Consider the following 21,664-nt stretch of genomic DNA (forward strand, 5'->3'; position numbering starts at 1 on the left):
GTCAGCCCTTGACACCTGACAATCAGTTATTCATTCCTTTGTCTGCAAAAACTGATTCAGAAAGAGAGAACATAAATCCAGTGGGGAAGAGAAAGGAGACTAGAAGCATTGGGCAGCAGCTGCCCGAGGATGCAAAGTGGTGTAAAACTGAATTTATACTGTTGGACATAGGAAATGAAGAACTCTGGTCAGAACAAGACACCCCCGATTCACCAGTTCCACTGTATGAAACTCTATTGACCAAGTCAATGCAGTCCACTAGTATCAAGCGCTTATCTCCCATCTCTGCAATATCAGACAGTGAGAGTGAGGAGTATGATCTAGAAGACTTGTTCCTTGAGGACAGGCCTTCATCTCCCGAGTCTGTTTCCTCCAATAGAGCTTTATCTCCTGATTCCCCTGTTCCCCAGTTTAATATGTTTGCAGTGCCAACCACTCAGTGGAACAGATCTACGTCTCCTCACTCTGCAACATCAGATGTTGAGTACTTTGACATCAACTTGACCTATGAACATGTGCCTAAGGAGATGAGGCCAGACTCCCCTCTATCAGCACCTTCAGATGAGGCATTAAAAGATGTGCTTGATGAAAGTGGGACAATGTCACCTGATTCGCTATCCTCAGAGTCTGACGACAAACTGGCCTTCCTAGAGTATTGGTTTGAAGAACTGAGACCATCCTCACCAGGTTCTCAGATCTCATTGGATGAGTTTAGACCTCTCTCCCCTGACTCTCCCATTCCCCAATATACTAGTCATTTACCAGAAAACATAGTCACTGTAGCAGTTAAAAGTGATATGGGCCCATCACCTGCGCCAACATTATCAGATAATGAGTCTTGTCGTTCTTGGGATTATAATGAGCATAGGCCACAGTCTCCTGAATCAATCATAGCTGAGAGCTATCATAGATGTCATCTATCATCTCCAGATGATGCAGGATTTGTGATTAGTGAAAACCTTACAAAGGTAGGAGAGACAAATGATGCATCCTTCGAGGGGGAACCAGGGTTGAAATCTCTTAAGAGTGGAATGGAGCCAACGGTAAAAGCCGCTGCCTCCAAATGTGTAGTGGCAGCCTCCGATGAGATTTCATCTCCTCAAAAGTATGCACTGTTACACACTACAGTGACATCCAAGCTGATATCCCATGTATATGACCCGCATTTTAAAGGCCAGTATCTCTGCTTTAAGACAGGCATTGTTGAACGATTACAACTGGACACAGAAAGTACTACAGAAAGAGAGAAAGAGACAGAAAAAGAGACAGGAGAGTATAGTGATCAAATAATCAGTCAGGGAGTTAAGGTTAGTGTTTCATCTGAGGATTCTACAGACTTCACATGTACAATGATATCAGAAGTTTGTTCAGAGCAGTTGTCATGCTTACAGCTTGAAATGATTTCTGGTCTTGATGAACTTACCTTTGCCTCCACTAATTGTTTGGAGTCCATGGAGCCTGGACAAGTTGAGAAACAGTATAGAATTACACCAGATTTCTCATATTCTAAATTAACCTCTGTACACAGATCCCCATCATGCCAATCAGAAATTTCAGATAGTGATGGAGCTCTCTTATCTTTAGAAGATTTATTTTCAGAAAATCGACCATCATCTCCGGAATCCTTTGTATCAGGTGATGAGAGCAGACCGCTCTCTGTAGATTCTCCAGTTCCACAGTATGAAACATTTATGGACAATTATATGTTATCGTTTTATGGATGTATTTCTTCCCCTCCTGAATCTGTATCATCAGTGGTTGAAAACTTTGAACTTGGTATTGAGGAGCTTTTCAGCAAAGACAGTTCACACTCCCCTCAGTCCATCAGCACACATGAAGATTATGCTGAGGATTTCCTGGTGAACTGGCTCCAGATGTTTAGGCCATCTTCTCCTGAATCTTTGGCTGAATTTGATGAGCTCAGGGCACTCTCACCTGACTCACCTGTCCCTCAGTACAGATATGCTTTGACGGCTAGTATACCTCACTCCACACATCTCAGAAGCACGTCGCCTTCATCTCTATCATCAGAAAGCACAGAGGAGGAACATTATTTATATTCTCTCACAGAGAAAAGGCCCATATCTCCTGAATCCACTGACTCCTTTAGCAAATGTAGACCCCTTTCACCAGACTCTCCAGTTCCTCAGTATGGACATGAGACTCCTCATGACTATTCGTTATTTGCAGGAAACAGACCTTCTACACCTGCCTCTTTTGAGTCTGATGTAGAAAGTACTGATCTCTGGGATGAGCCTCTTTTCTACGAAGACAGGGCAGAATCACCCGAAACTGCAATTTCTGATAAAGAGGATGGAGAAAATAGGACCCTTTCAGCTGAATTTAGACCTCTATCGCCAGATTTGTTGACATCAAACAATGAGTACGATACATCACTGTTTGAATTTGGGTTTGATGAAGTAAGACCAGATTCATCCTGGTCGTTTTCCATAGTTGATAAATACAGGCCCCTGAGTCCTGAGTCTCCATTACCTTACTTCAGTGCTCCGATTCTTGAATGTGTTATGCCTCTTCTAGGCTGTACATCTCCTTCAACTGAATCACTCATCTCAGACATTGAGCTGTCTGAGTTATGCCTTGACATCCTCTTTGACTATGAAAGACCAGAGTCACCTGAATCGGACTCAGTGAAATATGAAGTTAGAGAACATAGTGGTAGCCATAGTGATGTAGCTACCCATAGACAACCATATCTTGACATTTCTGACAGTGACATAGCACATTTGTGTCCGGATTACCCAGAACATGACACAAGGCATCTCTCTCCTCAAGCTTCTTCAGTTAGCGGAGTTAAAAGCTTGCCAAATGATTCACCATGTTCTCAGGTCAGAACATCATTATCTGATGATAGAGTACCATGTATTGGTGGTAGGTCACCCTTACCCAAATCTGTCGCCTCAGATATTAATCAATCCAGGTTTGATCTTGGTGAAATGTCCCGGGATCAGCCTGGATCTCCCAAAACTGACGTTTATGATAATGCGCCTCAAGAAAGCACATTACTCTTCAGTGACAAAGATTCATCCACTCAGCCATTCATAGCTGAAAAGGAGACCTCAAGTATTTCTCCTGTGTTCCAGCTGGTCTACAAAACAGCCCCAAGCAAACTTATCGCACATATGTATGACCCACTCTATAAAGGTGAAACATTCATAAGTAAGAGTGGTGTTTTTGAGAGGGTAGGTCTAAGGACAGAAAAATAGATTAGACATACTAAACATGCCACATTTTTTTATTTTAGCCCCAAATAAGATAGATAAGAATCAAAACCACACCTACCACACAGTTCTGTTGAGAGATTTTGATTTCCCCTATTATTTAAAATAGCTATTGTGACATGAAATTTAGTGCAATTAATATGTTTTTTTTTCCATTTAGTCCAACAAGAGTCCCAGTATAAACTGCACAATTATCTTATTAATAGCTGTCATTCAGTTACTCTGTGACCACAGCGTGGTAGATCACTTGAAATCCCAAGTTTCTTAATGAAATTTGTTTGGACTATGAGATGATTCATTATATCAGGATTCTGCAATAATTTTATGGATTTGTCCTTTGAGTAGTTCTTAACTACAGTGTTAGGAAGTACAGCACAGCTAAAATTTTAAAATGATCCCCTTAGGTACAGTGATATTTTGAAAGCAAAATCTATATCTGTAGCTATTTTAATTGATATGGAGAGAACTGTATTTGGAATGGAAAGACATTCAGTTGTGTGTGCTCAAAGGTAGAAAACGACTCTAAAATATGTTGTTATATTTGACCCTCTTTTCATGCAGAGTTTAGCCTTTAGTCTTTACCAAATTTGTTTTAATATCTTCTGTTAGCATGGTATACCTGGTCTTTGTGTGTTTTGCAGTGGAGTGTTATCTGTGGGAAACCACAGAGACTGCAGTAATAGTAGCTGAAAAAGGTCGGTAACACTTTACTTGATGGGTGAGTTCATAACACATTCATAGCAGCTGTCATAAACTGCACATAAAGCATTCATGACTGTTTCATGAGACATGACTCAACATTCATACCAAACCTTTTATGAATATGGAAGACAGAACGATGACAACTTGTCAAAATAAAAGTCCAACAATCGCAAAGCAGCATTGCCGTTTTTCTCTCCAGCTTTTGTAAATATTTCATGAATATCTTATGAAGTCTACATCGAATGTCACTTTACTATACAAGTTGTGAAGTATTCATAATCACTGAATTTAACACTGGGAGGTAAACTAGCCTACGTTCAGCTGACCCGTATTTGTGTAACCTGGAACGGTTGGACATTCCCAGTAGCAAAAGATGAGAAATCATCTGCAAAGGTATCATAAAACAAATACATTTTTATGAAACAAAAATTATTTGCTTGACCATGTTATGTCTTTCTGGCACTGGAGTAGCCCATTGACTCAGATGTGATGTGATCAGGTAAGAGGTTTGGAACAAAAACAGCAATGCGGCTTTGCAATTGTTGGACTTTTATTTTGACACATTTTTGTCGTTCTGTCTTCCACATTCATGAAAGGTTTGGTATGAATGTTGAGGCATGTCTCATGAAACAGTCATGAATGCTTTATGTGCAGTTTATGACAGCTGCTATGAATGTGTTATGAACACACCCATCAAGTAAAGTGTTACCAAAAGGTCTTCTGTTTTCTGATGTAACTATTTGTTTTTAGAATGTCTCAAAATGGTACCATACAGCAATTGGTTCATTATGCACACCCACAACCCAGTTTAATGGGGAGTTTGTTTTGACAAAAAGTGATTTTGAATAGATAATGCCCAGCAGATGTCAGGTCATTTTCAGTGAAACTTGGAGAATTCTGAATTTTACTACAACAAATACCGCTATGCAGAGGAGACCTTAGGTAGCAAATACTACAGAGATGAATACTACTACCAGAGGATGAGTGCCTAAGTGGAAGTACTAGTCAAGTGTACAGTATCAAAGGAGATGGTGATAGAAAAAGGAGAAGGGTGTTGAGGTAGTGGGAGGGAAGTGTAAGTGCATGTTAATTGTGTTGGACTGTTGGACTGTGTGTTGAATAGATAAGGTCCAGCAAATGTCAGGTCATTTTCAGTGAAGTTTTGGAGAATTTAGATTTGTTTTGAGTCATGTGCCAGTTGACATAATCCTTGAACTGAAAGAACCCAGAGCAATAAATCAAGAGCAACTTGAAGAGTATCGACAACAACAGAAAGAACAACAACAGAAGAAGACAATTTTGTTCAAGCGTATAAAAAGATGGAATATGGCCACCAATGGTGGAAAATGACCACCAAGAGACTCAAGATGATTGGGTTGGACACTACTCACTTGGAATGATGACAAAAGTTGTCAGTTGGCTCCCAGTGTTGGTAAGAGCACTTGCACTGAGGGATGCTGTGACACCATAAATAGCGCTGATTCCAAGAGCACTGCTTCAGATGTAAAAGCATAAGCAGCTACTAATGTCTGCTTCTTAAAGTTTGACTTGTCCTGTTTTGCATGTTTGCAAGACCAACAGGATGAGTCTCTAATCCCTCACACAGACACTCTCACACACACACACACACACACACACACACACACACACACACACACACACACACACAAAGAGTGATTCAGGAAGTCTCAGCATACTGCAGCCTCCTTTCTCTCCAGGCACCATGATCATAAACTATACCATGCAACCACCAGATTACATGAGCATTCAAAAACATCAAGTCAGCAGTGGCATGGCAGTATTTTAACAGTCACTTCTCTCCCGGTAGCCCAGCTGAACTTTAATTCAAGGAGGCTATGGTGCATGCTCTATGCTCACAGGTTCAGTCACGAGGGAGTTTGCATAGTTACTCATGACACAAAGGTAAAGGTGACATGTAACATATTAGTGATGTCACATCATGTGCTGACATTGCTTTGGTTGGATTTGGGTCTCAAATTTGAAAAAAAATAACTGTGATCATTCACATTTATTTATACAGTATTCAGTAGTGAGGTTAAAAGAATAAGTTTGAAAAAAAGATTTCAGGCATAAAAGTATCATTGTGTAGGTGCCCCTGAAATCTGCATGTGCTTTACACTGCCTCTACAATGCTGCACGTGTCCTAATGTTTTGCTTTAAGCTAAATTGTGATTTGTTTGAAAGTTGTCCCATAGAATGAATGGAATGAAACACTAAGGCTAATTACCCAAAGGAGACATCTCATTTATGTTTTTTTCATCCCATTTCATGATTACATCTTAGGTTCCAGGAGCTTTGGATCAAAGGGTGTTACCTGATCCCGAGCCAATTGAAATGGAGGTTGGTTTTAAGGCCAGTGCATCCTTGATGCCACCTGTAAGAAATACATGTTCCCCTGCAAGTGAAGTGGAGCCGGTTGCACAGAGTGAAAAGTCATGTGATTTCAGTCTGTTTCCAGATGGATCAACAGACGTGCGGTTTACAGCTTATGAGTCTACTCCACTAGTGCCAGATCTCCTCAAACACACATCAAAAGACAGTCCGGATGACCCAACACAGGCTCCATGTCAACCTACAAATACACCTCACAGTGAACCAGTTATGCCAGCAGTGTCATCTGACAGATGTGAATACCATACTGATGAAAAGGAGCTAAAAGATGATGAGATCTCCCACCCTGAGGAAGAATTAGAAATTAGATTTGAGGAAACCCCACAAAGTCTTTACAGTGTAGGCGTTATGTCCATAGAGACCAAAGATTCTTCTCCTAAGGAAGATCACAGTTACCCACTTAGTCTGGAGTCTGTGGACAGTGGCCTTTCAGCAGATGTCATATCAGATGATAGCTTAGTAGATGTCCCTGGGACATCTTGTGATTCATTGTCATTGTTTAGTCAGCCATGTTCTGAAGGACGTAGAGTAACCCCTGATCTTATAAAAATTACCTCTGGCTTAGTGAGACAGCAGGGAATAGATCCTGGCTCGTTGAGCAATATAGATCGAGTTGTGACATGGCAAAACCAAGGACCTGAAACACCAGACTGTCCTATTCCTACTCTATGTGTATCAGTCACTGATATGAAGACCCCCAAATCACCCAAGGAATGTGAAGAAGCTGTGGGCAGTGAGGTAAGCCAAGCCTCATCCACAGAACTGATTTCCCTTGCCGAGAAGTCTGAACAGACACTAGGCGTTGATGTAACTCCTGATAATCAAAATCTGTTGGTTCCTTCCCTGATGGGATCTGATGTAAGGGAAGAAGGAAAAAATATTTCTCAAAACCAGATCCATCTTGGTCCAAGACAGGGTCATTTAGACATGGTTAAGACTGCTGAAGTGAGTTGTAAACCCATTTGTGAACTTACTGAATCATCATGCCAGTCAAGCTCTGTCACACCTGGATCCCATACGGATGACAATGCACACGTTGAGGAGACATATGTGTGTAAAACTACTCTTGACTTTCCACATTCATGGATGCCTTCTGGAACTACTCTGCATACTACTGATGACACAAATGTCTATATCTCAGATGGGACTCCACAGACACCAGGTGCAGTTACGTTGTCAACACGCTTTGATTTTGAGGTTGGAGCCATTGACTTCACCCCAAAACAGGCTGAGACAATGGAAAGGGCTTCCAATAATTTGGTGAATATTCTATACACACATGATAAGGAAACTGTTGCCGATCCTACACTTATCCCATGGTCCCATCAGCTTGTGCCCATGACAGATGGTCTGCACTCACAAGAGGACGATGAATCAGATATCATTCAGCCTGCACATAAATCTCCCCATCCATTTTCAAAAATTCCATTGTCAGCTTTAGTTAACCTAAGTCAGACAGATATTGGAGATACTTCTTCTTACCAGCTACTGATGACTCCAGAGGAATGGTCTTTGGCTACTCCTTCTATCTGTTCAGAGGCAGAAATCATTGAAATATCTAAAAATAGCCATGGAGAGCCAAGCACTGTATATGCAGAGCAGCTCTTGAATGAAGATACTCTACCTGAAGACGCGGAACCTGCTTTGAGGGATGTTCCAGAGGAACAGGACATGTTCTTGAGCCAAGAGAGTCTGTGTACTCTGCAGGAGTTCTATGATACTATGGCTGATGAAAAGCCTAATGCTCAGGTACTCCAACTCCATGACGACTCAGACCCAGAGATGTACTTTGACTGTAAGCAAACCATTTCAGATCATTCTGAAACAGAGCCTGAGGTGATGAGGAAATTGCACTTTCATCCAAGGAAGGGCTCCCTCCTTGGAGTTAAAATGAGACAAAAGAGCCCAAGGAGTATTATGCGGAAAAAGCAACACCGTAGAGCCTTGCTGTCATCAGGAAGTGAGGACTATGAGGACGCCGTTTTCCCCCATGAGCCCCCAGCCTTACATATTAAGAGAGATGGTCCAGTCACTTCCCTGAGTGCTAGACGAGTCTGTAGGCAGGTCCCCCAGGAGGTTCTCCGTCATGGGGCAAAGGAGCATGTGGTCAATGGTGGCTGTCTAAAGAGGGTAAGGGTCATTTGAGCTCCTCCATCCTGCTTGAAGCTGCCTGTCATGCACCTCTGCCACCTGATGTTGATATGAGCTCTTTGGCACTGGAAAATATACTTAACTGAAGATATGGATTTAACAAACCTATAACAAACTAACTAGTGTGGCTCATTTTTTTTTTTAAAGTCCATTACTGTTTCACAAGTAAAATTAACAAGCAAACAGCCCAATTTCTTCAACTTTTGTAGAAATGACTTGCACACAGACTTACTTCTAAGTTGCTGTGAGTGTGTTGATAAGCACTATTGCCCCTAACTACTGGTGTGTGTTATAACAGGCATCCCACAAGCATCTAGAGGAAAACATGGTTGTGCATGGGAAATCTGATCTTACACTACCACCTCTGTGTACTTCATCTGAGCTCTTTTTGAAGTGTAAAGGCTTCACTGTGATACACTATGCATTTTTCCTGCTTGGCTAGGAGGTTGCAAAAGAGCTAGGTGTGCTGTCAGATAGTTCTGAAGAGGACGTGCTGACCACCAGAGTCGTTCGAAGGAGAGTTATCATCCAGGTACACATGCGGAGCTCAGAGCGGGGCGACTAGGTGGTTCTGTTGCCCTGCCCTGCCCTGCCCTGCATGTGGGATGTGGTTGCCCTGTGGGGTTGGTTTGTAAAGTGTGATGTTAATGGAGAACCTCTGAGCAATCACAATGAATCTAAGTAACATTTTAATTAAAAAATGTAGCCAGATTACTAATGTTCGATAGCTATAAAGACAACTATAACTAACCAATGATAAGGAAAGGTTCTTCCTCATGTGGATTCATGTGATGTCTATAATTTTATTGACTCTGATTGATTGGCAGCTTTCTATCGTTCTCAAAATTGCTCTGAAAGTGGTCTCTAACAATATTGTTTTTCTTGCCTTGTTATAGTATGTGGTGTGGATGCTGTGTTGTGAATTAACTTTAAAGGCTTCAACCAGGTGCTCTAAACCAAACCCTTCTCTAACCACTGACCTCTGACTCCACAGCACAATCTAGTGGATACTGAACGACTAGCAAGTGGTCAGATTGTAACCTTATTCTCCCCTTTACTCTTCCAACAGGCAGATGAGTTCCCAGAACTATCTCCAGAGACCACATCAGAGGAGCAGTATGTGGATGAGCATGGGAATATGGTGGTTAAGAAGGTACAAAGTCTATTTGATCTGTCTGGAGTTTTGCATTGTGCCAAAGTATATTACATGTTGATTCAAACATGTTGATTCAGCCTCATCGCTGTCCCCATGCTTCACGCTCCATCACATATAGGAACACCAAGAACATTAACACAGCTGAGCTATCGGACACACTACAATCCCAACTCATGGACAAGCCACTTAACTTGTGTCCTGATGATCTTGACCTACTCTACAACTCTCATCTATCTGATACATTAAATAATCTGGCCCCCTTGAAAGCACACACTGTCTCCTTTCTACGCTCTGCTCCATGGTTTACACCTGAGCTGCGCAAAATGAAGGCTGCTAGCTACCAACTGGAGCAACGTAGCAGAAGGACTGGCCTAACTGTTCACACACAGGCTTATAAAGACCATGTATTGGCCTACAAGGAGGCTCTTAATGAGGCTAAATCTGTGCATTACTCCACCATCATTGCCAGAGGTCAGAATAACCCTAGAGCCCTCTTCTCCACAGTCAATAACTACTCCAGCCTAACAAACCCTTTCCACTTAGCACCATCTACAGGCAATTTCAATTACTCCCCACTGTTGCTACACTGAGTGATGCTCCCACTACCCCTGCATTACCAGTCCAGTCCTTCGCTGCTTTTACACCTGTGGATGAGCACTTTGTCCATGACCTTGCCACTAAGGCTAGGTCCTCTACCTGCCCCCTGGACCCTATGCCTACTCCACTGGTCAAGACCTGCCTGCCGGTGCTGTGCCCCCTCCTCGTTCACATTATAAATTCATCTCTTCTCACTGGTTCTGTCCCTCTCTCAAAACTGCAAAAGATCTGGAGCAGCTACTGATGATCTCAAAAACTATTGTCCCATCTCCAACCTGCCATTTATTTCCAAACTCCTTGAGCGCAGTGTAGCCACACAACTCCAAGAACACCTGACTGCTCATGCCCTATGGGAAGTGTTTCAGTCTGGTTTTAGGGCTCAGCACAGCACCGAGACGGCCCTGGTCAAGGTCATAAATGACCTACTCATTGCGGCTGATACAGGCCATGTCAGCATTGTATTACTGCTGGACCTTACAGCTGCCTTCGACACGGTCACAACACAATGCTCACCAAGTTGGAAACACTCTTGGGTATCACTGGCACTCCACTCTCCTGGTTTAGGTCATATCTCACAGCAAGGGAACAGTTTGTCTCCATAGGTAATTTCAGGTCCCCCAGTTCACCCCTCTCACATGGTGTTCCCCAGGGTTCTGTCCTAGGTCCCCTGCTCTTTGTCATTTACATCCTTCCCCTTGGTCATATTTTACGTCAGTATGGTTTAAACTTCCACTGCTATGCTGACGACATACAAATCTATATTCACACTAAGCCCTCCCACACACTTTCTCCCTCCAACCTGGTTACAACCTGGTAATTTCTTGCTGGCGAGGGAGGGTCACGTCTTTTTGGACTAATGCTCCCAAAACTTCTCCGGTAGCCCCTTAAATAAATAACGAACAGTCCCTAATGAAGTAAACTTGTGACCATCAAAAATCGTTTATCGCCTGTAACTCCGTGATAACAGGACGTAACAGGAAGGCATTTGGCTGAGCAACGGAGGTTAATATGCTCTATATTTTGTCCAAATGATGTCTGTCTATCATCGTTGCACTCGGAGAAAGCCAGAATGTTTAATTTGTCCTGCGTTTCTTCTATGGCTGCAAACGGGATTCACTCGCAGTTAACCAAATATTTCTTTATTAGGGCAGGGCAGGCAAATTTCTGGCTATTAAATTATTTCTAAACCAGTCTGCTAAAGTCTGTAGTGAAGTCTGTGTAGGGTTTTCCAGGCTCCATTTCTTTTTACGAGACACCCTGCTCACTTGAGACATCTGCAGGTTCTTTGGGTTGTTGCAGCGTCGTTGCAGCGTCACTGGAAAAATACAAATTAAAGTTGCGTGATACCGCGTGATCCCGCGTGATCCCGCGCGGGGACCGAGAGGGAAGCTGGCCAAGTCGAAGCACTGCCCACTGTACCTGTCTCAATGCCATAAGCAACTGGATGACACAGAACTTTCTTGCCACACCATCTGTACTGAAAAAGCTCAATCACAGTTATCCATCCCTGGCTACCACCACTACCTCTGAAGTCAAAAACCTTGGTGTCATAATTGACTCTATTCTTTCCTTTGACTCTCACATCAAATACATCACTAAAACAGCCTTCTTCCACCTCAAAAACATTTCTAAACTCTGCCCGTCCCTTAACCCCACCACTGCTGAGACTCTCATTCATGCTTTCATAACCTCCAGACTTGACTACTGCAATGCCCTGCTCTTTGGGCTACAATACATACAAAATTCTGCTCTAAGAGTTCTCACCAGTAACAGGCCCTGGCAACATACTGTATCACTCCCATCCTCCATTAACTACACTGGCTCTCTGTACAATACTGTATTCAATTCAAAATCATCCTTCTTGTCTTCAAAGCACAACATAATCTTGCACCCTCTTATCTTTCAAGCCTCCTGACCCCTTACCAACCAACCCGCACCTTACACTCCACTGATGCCCACCTCCTATCCACCCCCACTGCACATCTCCAGTCCAGGGGTGACAGGGCCTTTAGCGTGGCTGGCCCCAAACTCTGGAACTCCCTCCCACTGTCCACCTTTAAATCCATGTTAAAAACTCACCTTTTCACTCTTGCTTTTCCTCCCTACATGCCTTCTCCATCCCACTCACTTCTCTATTACTGTTTTATTTTATTTTACTTTTGTTGCCAATGTTTGTCTCCTGCTAAATGTATAGTGTGTTTTACTAAATGTACTGTCTACTTGTACTGTCCCTGTATATTGCCTTTTTTATGTTGTTTTTATGTCTATGTTCTCTTGTCTTATTGTACAGTGTCTTTGGGTGACTTGAAAGGCACTTTAAATAAAATGTATTATTATTATTATTATTATTATTACTGTAATTGAGTTCAGCGTTACTATATATTTGGTCAATTGGGGTTATTTGTTGATTTTTCAGGTTACCAGGAAGATAATCAAGCGCTGCATATCTGATGGAGTTGAGAGGGAGGATGTGATGAATGAAGGAACAACACATGGCTCTGTAAGAGTGAGAGAAGGGGACGGCTACTCCAAAGTGATCAAGAGGACAGTCCTGAGGAGTGAGGGGGACCAGACAGAGGTGTGTGTGTGTGTGTGTGTGTGTGTGTGTGTGTGTGTGTGTGTCTGTGTGTGTGTGTGTGTGTGTGTGTGTGTGTGTGTGTGTGTGTGTGTGTGTGTGTGTGTGTGTGTCTGTGTGTGTGTGTGTGTGTGTGTGTGTATGTGTGAGTATGTGAGTGTGTGTTGCAGTGACTTTGTCTGTGTTTGTGACGCTGGTGCACCCAAGGTGCAATTTGAATTGTGAATACGATAGTGACTGACTGCTTATAGCACGTGTGCTGCCAGGTGACATTTTGAATTCTGAATACGATAGTGACTGCTTATAACACGTGTGCTGCCAGGTGACATTTTGAATTCTGAATACGATAGTGACTGCTTATAACACGTGTGCTGCCAGGTGACATTTTGTGAGATGCCAAGTGCATCTGCCCGTGGAGCGGAGGAGGAGGAGGAAAGTCGGGAGGTCAGCCAGGTGGTCCAGACATCGCTCGTGCAGGGGGAGAGGATGGAGACGCATCACGGAGACCCCGCACTCGCCTCCGATCTCCCTTCCCCTCAAGATGACTTCAGTGAGGTCAGTGATCAGTCATTCTGTCAGTGCTTAGGGTAACAGACTCTACTGATTGACTGTTATTGTGTCAACCAGCCACATAATCACATTGCAGCTCTGAGTCAGTGTGTTCAGTATATACATAGATACAGAAAATGCTCTCATGATTTACATCATGGGGTTTCCATGTAATCCTAGCTTTGTATCTTTCACTCTGTGCTAGATCCTATTCCAGCAGTGAGTCTGGCAGCACTCACAGGTGGCTTCACAGGTGTGGGGCTCATGCAGTTGTCTAGTTTCCAGTGTGTTTCTCAATGCTTACCCCCTCCCCAATCTCTGCTCACACTCCCAGGCCATGAGGTATATGGGGCTCTCAAAGAAAGCTCATGTTCCCCGGATTATAGAGCAGCACATTGTGAAGGAGGATGGAACTGTGATCAGGAGGTTTGGGAGATACGCATGGTGTGTGTGTGTGTGTGTGTGTGTGTGTGTGTGTGTGTGTGCATGTTTGTGTGTGTGTGTGTGTGTGTTGTGTGTGTGTATGCGTGTATGTGTGTGTGGGTGGGTATGAGTGTCCATGTCCATGAGCATGAGTATGTGTGTGCTTGTGTGTGTGTGTATGTGAGGGTAAAACAAAACAAGTGTTACAAAAAGATGGAGACACCATCAACCACCAACACCATTATGCATGTGGTGCTGGAACATTATATGCTGGAACTATGATTGTGCGAATAGCAGGAAATGATAACTGAATGCTTGGCCCTTTGCTATCTCTCCTCACTTACCAAAATGACCGGTTCTTTCGTTTGCTCTGTCTGTGCCTGTCTCAACTATCTCCATTGCTTTGCTTGTGGTACACTACTGGACCACACAGCCTATTTCGGCCCCCATTGAGCAGTGAAATTTGTCCTCATTTCAACCCCTTCTGTGTCTGTCAGGACCCGCATGCGTAAGGCGCACACACAGAGACGGACCCTGGTGAAGGATGCTGAGGGTCGGAGGAGGGTCACCGTCGAACGGCTGGATGGCAGAGCTCCTAGCCCCTGCCTTCACACCTGTCACCCCGGCAACGTCCAGCGGCATTTTCACCATCTCATTCACCAATACTGTGCAGAGAGCAAGAGGCCGGAAGACCAGGAGGAGTGAAGGGCCTCTGCTCTTTCTTGCCTTGCTCATTCCCTGATTTGCCCCCGACCCAAGATGTGGCCCCGCCCAAACATGCCAATACGCTATGCACCGCGCTCTGCCATCTCAGAAAACACGTGTCTAACAGTCTTCCTGTTCACACACGGGATAGGTCTTGGTTGGCTTGAGTTCACAGGCAGAGGGTTTACGTTTTCCTCTTATTATTTGTAGCTTGTTTTTTTTTTTCTTAGTCTTTATTTTCACTTGGATAGATTTTTTTTTTCTTGAAATTCTTCCGTGTACACTTTTAAATGACTGTAATGTTTTGCTGTTTTGTGACCAAAGAATTTCCTTTTTGATTTTCCTTGTTGTTGTTGTTATTATTTACCCTGATTTTATGTCTTGACAGTGTTGTTGAGCTTTTAAGAAAAGTCTAGAAGGCATTTTCCTCAACACCCACCTCAGATGGACACTAACCAATAGTTCTACTCATAACAAACCGGCTTTGGTTCAGCAATGTATTTACTGCAGTGCTCTATCATAATCATGGTACTTAGATATCATTAAATGAAATCTGACCTTATCATTCATTACATGACCAATTGTTCTTCAAGGATAAAGGTTACAGCTCTCAGAAAATGAATACAAATCTTCTTGACACTTCATTTGACATGATCTTATGAGAAAATCAACAGGATTTGACAGTACTTATCATAGTGGGTCATGTCTGTCTCAGATAACCCAGAAGTAACATCAAATGCTGTGTTTTCCCCCACTTGAACATCTGGGCCACCGTACACAGACCTTACTCTTTATGATAACCTGTATGTACACTGTATCTCAATGATCATGTGAAGTAAAGGGTTAAAGCCATCTGTTATTAATACAGATGCTTCTATCTGCTGTCGGAGTGTTCTGTGTATGTGTTACCTGTCTTTGAAAGTATATACAATGTGCATTTTTAGAGAAAAAATGACAGTAGTCCACATTAGCTACATATAAGGATTATAGCAGGCATGACTAGTTAGCATCTGTCACTTACTATTTGCAAAATCAATTTCAAATTATGAATCTACCTGCATTTCCCCTGTCTTCCCTGTCAGATACCTGAGCAGCACGAGGTGTTTACTGTTTTTTCCCCTCTGTCTGTCTGTGCTTTGAAATGCACTAGCACCTTGTCCTTCCCTATCGGATGAAATCAGTACTTTTGCCTTCGTTCTCTTTGTGTAGCCTTTGTGTAAGAGTGATTGAACAAGTGAATGGAAACTCCAAACAACAACTTCAATCAGGCGCTGCTTATACATTTGAAAAAACAAAACAAAAAAAAAATGTTATTTTATGTGATGTCTCCATAATTTATCCTCTCACTCTCCCCTGTTACCAAGGAGTGCTGATTGTACCCCCACAGATGTAGCAGTCTACCCAAGTCATTTAAAAACTCACATGTATTAACTAATTATACTTGAGAGATGTTTTAGACTAAACCAAAAGGCTAGCAAAGGAACGTGATTCTTGGGTGTCAGGACTAATGTGAAAGAGGACGAGTAAGTGGCTGAGGGCAGTTCAGAGTGTAACAGAATGTGTGGGTGTGTACAGGTCTGTGTTGTGACGGTTTGCCTGATATGGGTCTTATTTACAATATAGCAGCTTGGTGCATCAGAAAACATTGTTGTAGTTTAACCCTTTTAAGCCCTTTTTGGAAAGTGGAGAGCATTTGTGCATGGTTTCATGTCTCTTTGATGTGACCTGCGTCAAAGCTAAAAGAGTCCAGTAGCAAAGAGGATTGGCTGTTTTCTTTTTTCTCTCTCTGAAATGTATTGACCTTAGAATGCTTGACCATGTGTATGTGTGGAGACTGTATGAGTAGCTGTGAGTACAGAGAGAGAGGGGGGGGGGGGGGGTGCAGGGCGGCTAGAGCGAGATTCACTTATCGGACACGTACTGTATGATGATAATACTGATTGAGCTACACACTGAATGTTTTTGATCTTTTTTTTTCACCGGCTTTTGTGTGTGAAATCAACAACAGGAAATTACAGAGTTCACTGTGACAGGCTGCCTTTTTTATTTATTTAATTTATTTGAGCCAACATCCTGTGTCTGTGTTGACGACTATATACAAATATACATAAATATATCTATCTATCAGGGCATGTATTAGTTTATTATCTGACTTTTAAAAAAAAAAAAAAAAACATTTAAACACAATACAATGGCTGCAGTGTGTACATGGCCGACAGAGAATAAAACTGTACAACTGTTCATCTTTTGGCTTCTGTGTTCTGTCCTCTAGAATGTGGTGATGTCCTAAAGTGTCCTTTCCTCACACAGCCCACCTTCTGTTCATGCTACAACAAACCTCCCAGGTATAGTTCGAACCAGAGGAAGACTTTTCATAAATATCTGCAATAGCAATTTGTTGTAAATAGATAGGTGCCCTAATATAAAAGTTTAGTCTGCTCAACTCCCCTTTCACTGTTTAAGCCATGTTTATGCCTTATAATATAGTTATTGACTGTTTTGGGTTGCTACTACACGTCAAGACAAAAATCTATTAAGATATCTAATAATTATGCTTAGCTCTTTAAGGTCAAGGAAGTGACTAGGCAAAGTAAACAAAGCACAACAAAAAACATGTAAATATCACACCTTTATTTTTATTATGTCTTAAATATGTTGAATTTCTATCGCCACCCTGGCAGCAAATTATTTACTCTATTATCTCCAAATTGGCCCTTGTGGCGGTGCAACTTTCAGCAGAGGAATTTCTTAACCCTCAAGAGAAGAAAAGGAAGAAGTACAGTACATTAAAAGAAGAAATGACAAAGAAAACGACAATGATGGTATCGGCATAGTCCCATTGACATGAGAGCACCAGAGGTTAAAGCTCCTGGTATATCATCAAGGAAGACCATTCTGACATCAGTACGATACAACGCAACCCCCGCTCCTCTCCTCTTGACCGACACTGAGACGCAAGAGCGCTACAAGGGCAGTGTGCATGCTAGATATAAGGGCTCGGCCTCCCCCCTTCTCTCCATCACCACACCTCTGGAGATCAACATACTGTGTGGCAATGAACAGAAGAAACAGTGGCTTGAGAGGCAATGATCTCTACTTGTGCCATTTGAATGTAAAGTAGTAAAGAGAGAATTGACCTACAACAACTGACAAAAGGTAAAAATTAGCTACAGTCTTATGGTTGATTAATTGTGCTGGATATGTGGTAGTACAACTATCATTATCGGTAGTGTTGTTATTGTTGGATGATACTGAAAATGAAAAAAAGAAGATTGATTCCATAGGGAGACCATTAAATCCACAATTTTATAAACAAAAACAACTAAATAATAAATATATAACACATGTTGAAAAACAGCCCCCCATGCATAACTCAATTTGTCAAATTGATATATATTATATATGCTACATTCTCCTATTTTTAATTTTTAAAATATGCAACTGTGTAAAGGTAAACATACAACATCTGCAAACAGTCTGCAGTTGAACTACCCTTTACAATTAAGTTTCTCTGTTGGAATTTAGTTCCAAACATTTGAAGCTAGCGGAAAATAAAACATTGCCTGTGGATTGCATTTACTAAAATCATAGCTCAGCTGAAAGCGTGGATATCAGTTGAATGATCATTTTGATTTTTTTCTTTTAACAACCACAACATATGTACATCACCAGAACAATAGCAAGCTCAATATTAACATTCTTATCTTTCAAATTGTTCGTATTGCACACACTCACATAGACATAAAAATACATAACAGACATATCTATACATTTACAATGCATACCAAAACAGCTTGTTAAAAATAAACATGAACAAAAAAACCTAATATGTTAAAAATACACTTTTTGATAATGTCCAGATATATGGCCCGCTTGGGGAGAGTGATGTCCTTTCAAAAAATGTCTTGACACTCTGGTCCTGTGCGATTGGGGGTAAACAACCCTCATGAAAAGAAAGGAGCTGGATTAGGGATGAGAGTTGTTGAGAAACAGTGCCATCTTGTGACAGACTGCTCAAGATTATTTTGTTGACGGCTGTGTTCGACCAGGGTGAACTGAAGCATTTATCATCAATTAACTACAAAATACGCACACAGACAAAAAGTGATTTTTTACAATTAATTTGTAGATTAATTGCAATTGAGAGAGAGATTGAGAGATTAATAGAGAGAAATAGAGAGAGATAGAGAGAGAGAGAGAGAGGGAGGGAGAGAGAAAGAGATGATTACGCAAATGGAAAAAACACTTGCTTTTTTCTTTCCCCAATGCTACAGTTCTGAGAACAAGCTCCTCCAAGCAACAGAAGACATGGACGTCTGAGGATGATCACATGTTAATGATGGAAAAGGACTAAAGGACAATGAATGGGCCAAATGTGAACATTATGAATGATCACATTTATAAACCACTGTCCTCTATTTCTAGACCTCATGACTAGGGTATCATCAAGGTAGGCCATGTTGAAATGTGTGTATCTTGACATTGTACCCTACAACTTTATGTTTCCACATCAGTTACATGCCTAAGTATACACTCACATTTATGCAATCAACCTGTATTTTAATGCCATTTCTATATCTCCAAATAACTCAAATTCCCTCTAACATAACCATCTGCCTATATACATATGGGCGCTTCTATAAAGTTGGCCATTTTCAGTGTGTTGATAGAGGCCTGTGAGTAGGTGGTAGAGAGAGAAGGATGGGCAGAGGATAGTAGGAGATAGAGAGAGAGAGAGAGGGAGAGAGAGAGAGAGAGAGAGATAGAGAGAGAGAGAGAGAGAGAGGGAGAGAGAGAGAGAGAGAGAGACATTAATGGGTATGAGGGAGGCAAACATAGAAAGGGATGGAGGTTAAGATTGGGCTTCCTGACAGGGGCTTGGTTAGCTCAGTGCCACGCTGCTCGGGGCCATCTCTACTTGACGGGCACGCTGGGTGCTCCGGAGCGGTGGAAGTGGATGTTCTGCCACTTGCCGTCGCGGCGGTGCCACACACGGGTCTCCTCAGACTGCATGGTGCGGGGCATGCCACTGGCATCCATGTACTGGGTCAGGCGAATGTAGGCGATGCAGGCGGCGTCCTCGCCAATCAGGTGCACGTGCGGATTCAGAAGGATGGTGTGGACTGGCTTGTTTCCTTTGGAAAGAGCTGGAGCAAAAGCCCCACAACATAAACAAGAGGCCAGGACACAACAGCACCTTCCTTCAACCACGTGAGGCCTTCCATCACACCGCTCAAAAAGACAATACATCTCCTGTGAAAAGTAGCACTACCAAAGCTCTACTTATGTCATCAACATAGGCCTACAAGATAATGAGCAGGCCCCACACATTTATGCTCATCCCAGCAACACCAGTCAGGCTTTTAAACATCATGTTCTACATTCTAATATATTTCCATTGCCAGTGCCATTTATACTGTGCAATGACTAAATGGCTAAATATATATAATATATTATAATAAATTCATAAGTGTGCGTGTGGGCCATAACCAGTTGCACCTATATCAAACCTGATTGGGTATCTAACAAATGGAAATACCTATATCAAAGCATAACATTACAGTGTACTAATGAAATAGAATTGTACCACAGTTGATATTCTTTGCTATTCTGATCTTTACTCAAAAGAGCTGAAACTAACTTGTTTTTGTAGTGAATGGAATGCCCTCCCTGCCTGTACTAGTGACCTCCACTTGACAGTGGACTGGGTGACACTCTTCATCCACACTTAAGCCAGCAGATATAGTTTTTATTTAATTTGGACTGGAACTGATTAGATGCAGCTCAGTTAGAAGGTATGTAGCCTCTGGCCCTGTGTAAGAGCTCTGGGACATACTCCTCTCCTCTCCTGGTCCTCCCTGCACTTATTACTGACTGAGCAGGGATTACGGGAGAATACGGAAGGTGATTAGAGATAGCTTTAGTATTCACACTCAAAATCTACACCACTCTTCATTTACATAAGTAATAAAGCTGTAACGCTGATGAAAAAGAGGGGGGCAAATAGAGGGGGGCAGAGACAGAGAGAGAGAGAGAGAGAGAGAGAGAGAGAGAGAGAGAGAGAGAGAGAGAGAGAGAGAGAGAGAGAGGAGGGCAGGAAGTCTCTCCCTCTGCACAGATTCTTACATTTTTCAAGGACGACTTCAGTGAAGAGCCCACTTACCATTCTCAAAGTAAAACCTGTGGAAGTCATGCCCCTCCACCAGGTTGCCCAACGCTTCTGGTTCAAAGGATGTGAGGCCAGGGTCACAGATTTTCCTACAAGGCAAACACCAACGAACGCTAATCATGCGTCAGACCCCTCTCACCCAGCACAGGCTGTGCTGCAACAACCCCACTGACATTCCACAAAATCTGAGGATGCAATGAGAGCAGCCCAGGCACTCCAAGGAGGGTAAAGCCGAGAAAATATGAGTTTAAAAGCCTTTATTATCATGGCTACATTGATTTAAAAAGCCAACATGTTTCCACCAACAACCTGGTCTTAAGTATTCTGAACAGTGCCCACCCAATATCTGCCCCCAGAAGCATCTATATTCCTACATCATTCAACAGATTCTCCCATCAGAAGGAAAGAATGTCCACACTTACGCATAGGCCTCAAAGTCACCATTGTTGATGGACTCAATCAGCTGCTCGGTCACTTTGATAATCTCCTGCTTACGAGCTGGGGACACAAAAACACCACAGTTGTTCACCAACAATGCATCGGGCAGGAAAGAGAGAAAACCACTAAAGATTATCATTACTATTTTTGGATGTTTTTTTCACCATTATTTATATTTCAGAATGATCAGTGTTTCAGTGATGATAACTCACAGGCAACACTTTCATTCAAAAGATCAATTCAATTTACCTTTATTGATAACTTGGCAAGCTGAGGGACAGCAAAAACATTACTCAGACTTTGGTCAGAAAGCATGTTTTGCGATCAGTCGCAATCATCATCAAAATGTTAGGAAAAGGAAAAAGTTGCACTCAGGCGCGTTATAGAGAGCATGCTGATGAGACTTCATAGACTTCCATAGTTTGCCACAGGCATTGTTGCTGGGCCTCTAAGGGCAGTATTTTGACGTGACACACATGCACTAGCAGAGCTTGAGAGAGAATGTACACAGAGTTTAGAGCTCAGAAGGTCACATCAAAATACCGCCC

The 21,664-nt window shown here is 42.3% G+C and overlaps 2 protein-coding genes across 13 annotated transcripts in view; one reads left to right on the forward strand and one right to left on the reverse strand.

Moving 5' to 3' along the window:
• The window catches only part of ank2a (ankyrin 2a, neuronal), a 77,659-nt gene extending 61,308 nt beyond the window's left edge, over positions 1–16,351 (forward strand). For 2 of the 4 annotated variants that reach the window (XM_076294265.1, XM_076294266.1), the window contains 6 exons: positions 6,246–8,483; positions 8,947–9,036; positions 9,574–9,657; positions 12,674–12,835; positions 13,211–13,387; positions 14,302–16,351. In XM_076294265.1, coding sequence (XP_076150380.1) covers positions 6,246–8,483; positions 8,947–9,036; positions 9,574–9,657; positions 12,674–12,835; positions 13,211–13,387; positions 14,302–14,316 — 2,766 coding nt within the window. In that variant the 3' untranslated portion in view covers positions 14,317–16,351. The remainder of the gene's footprint in view (positions 1–6,245; positions 8,484–8,946; positions 9,037–9,573; positions 9,658–12,673; positions 12,836–13,210; positions 13,388–14,301) is intronic. The other 2 variants (XM_076294267.1, XM_076294268.1) reach the window with 2 other exon arrangements.
• A 768-nt stretch (positions 16,352–17,119) lies between these two features.
• camk2d2 (calcium/calmodulin-dependent protein kinase (CaM kinase) II delta 2) overlaps positions 17,120–21,664 on the reverse strand; it is a 36,208-nt gene continuing 31,663 nt past the window's right edge. For 8 of the 9 annotated variants that reach the window (XM_076294278.1, XM_076294274.1, XM_076294276.1 and 5 more), the window contains 3 exons: positions 21,101–21,176; positions 20,673–20,767; positions 17,120–19,656 (listed from right to left, as the gene is read on the reverse strand). In XM_076294278.1, the coding sequence (XP_076150393.1) occupies positions 19,424–19,656; positions 20,673–20,767; positions 21,101–21,176 (404 nt within the window). In that variant the 3' untranslated portion in view covers positions 17,120–19,423. The remainder of the gene's footprint in view (positions 19,657–20,672; positions 20,768–21,100; positions 21,177–21,664) is intronic. The other variant, XM_076294272.1, reaches the window with a different exon arrangement.

The sequence above is a fragment of the Alosa pseudoharengus genome, unplaced genomic scaffold (assembly GCF_046254945.1).
Source record: "Alosa pseudoharengus isolate Yale_2024_CS ecotype anadromous, Long Island Sound unplaced genomic scaffold, YU_APseudo_1.1 YU_APseudo_1.1_scf_2, whole genome shotgun sequence".
In the NCBI taxonomy this organism is placed as follows: domain Eukaryota; kingdom Metazoa; phylum Chordata; class Actinopteri; order Clupeiformes; family Clupeidae; genus Alosa; species Alosa pseudoharengus.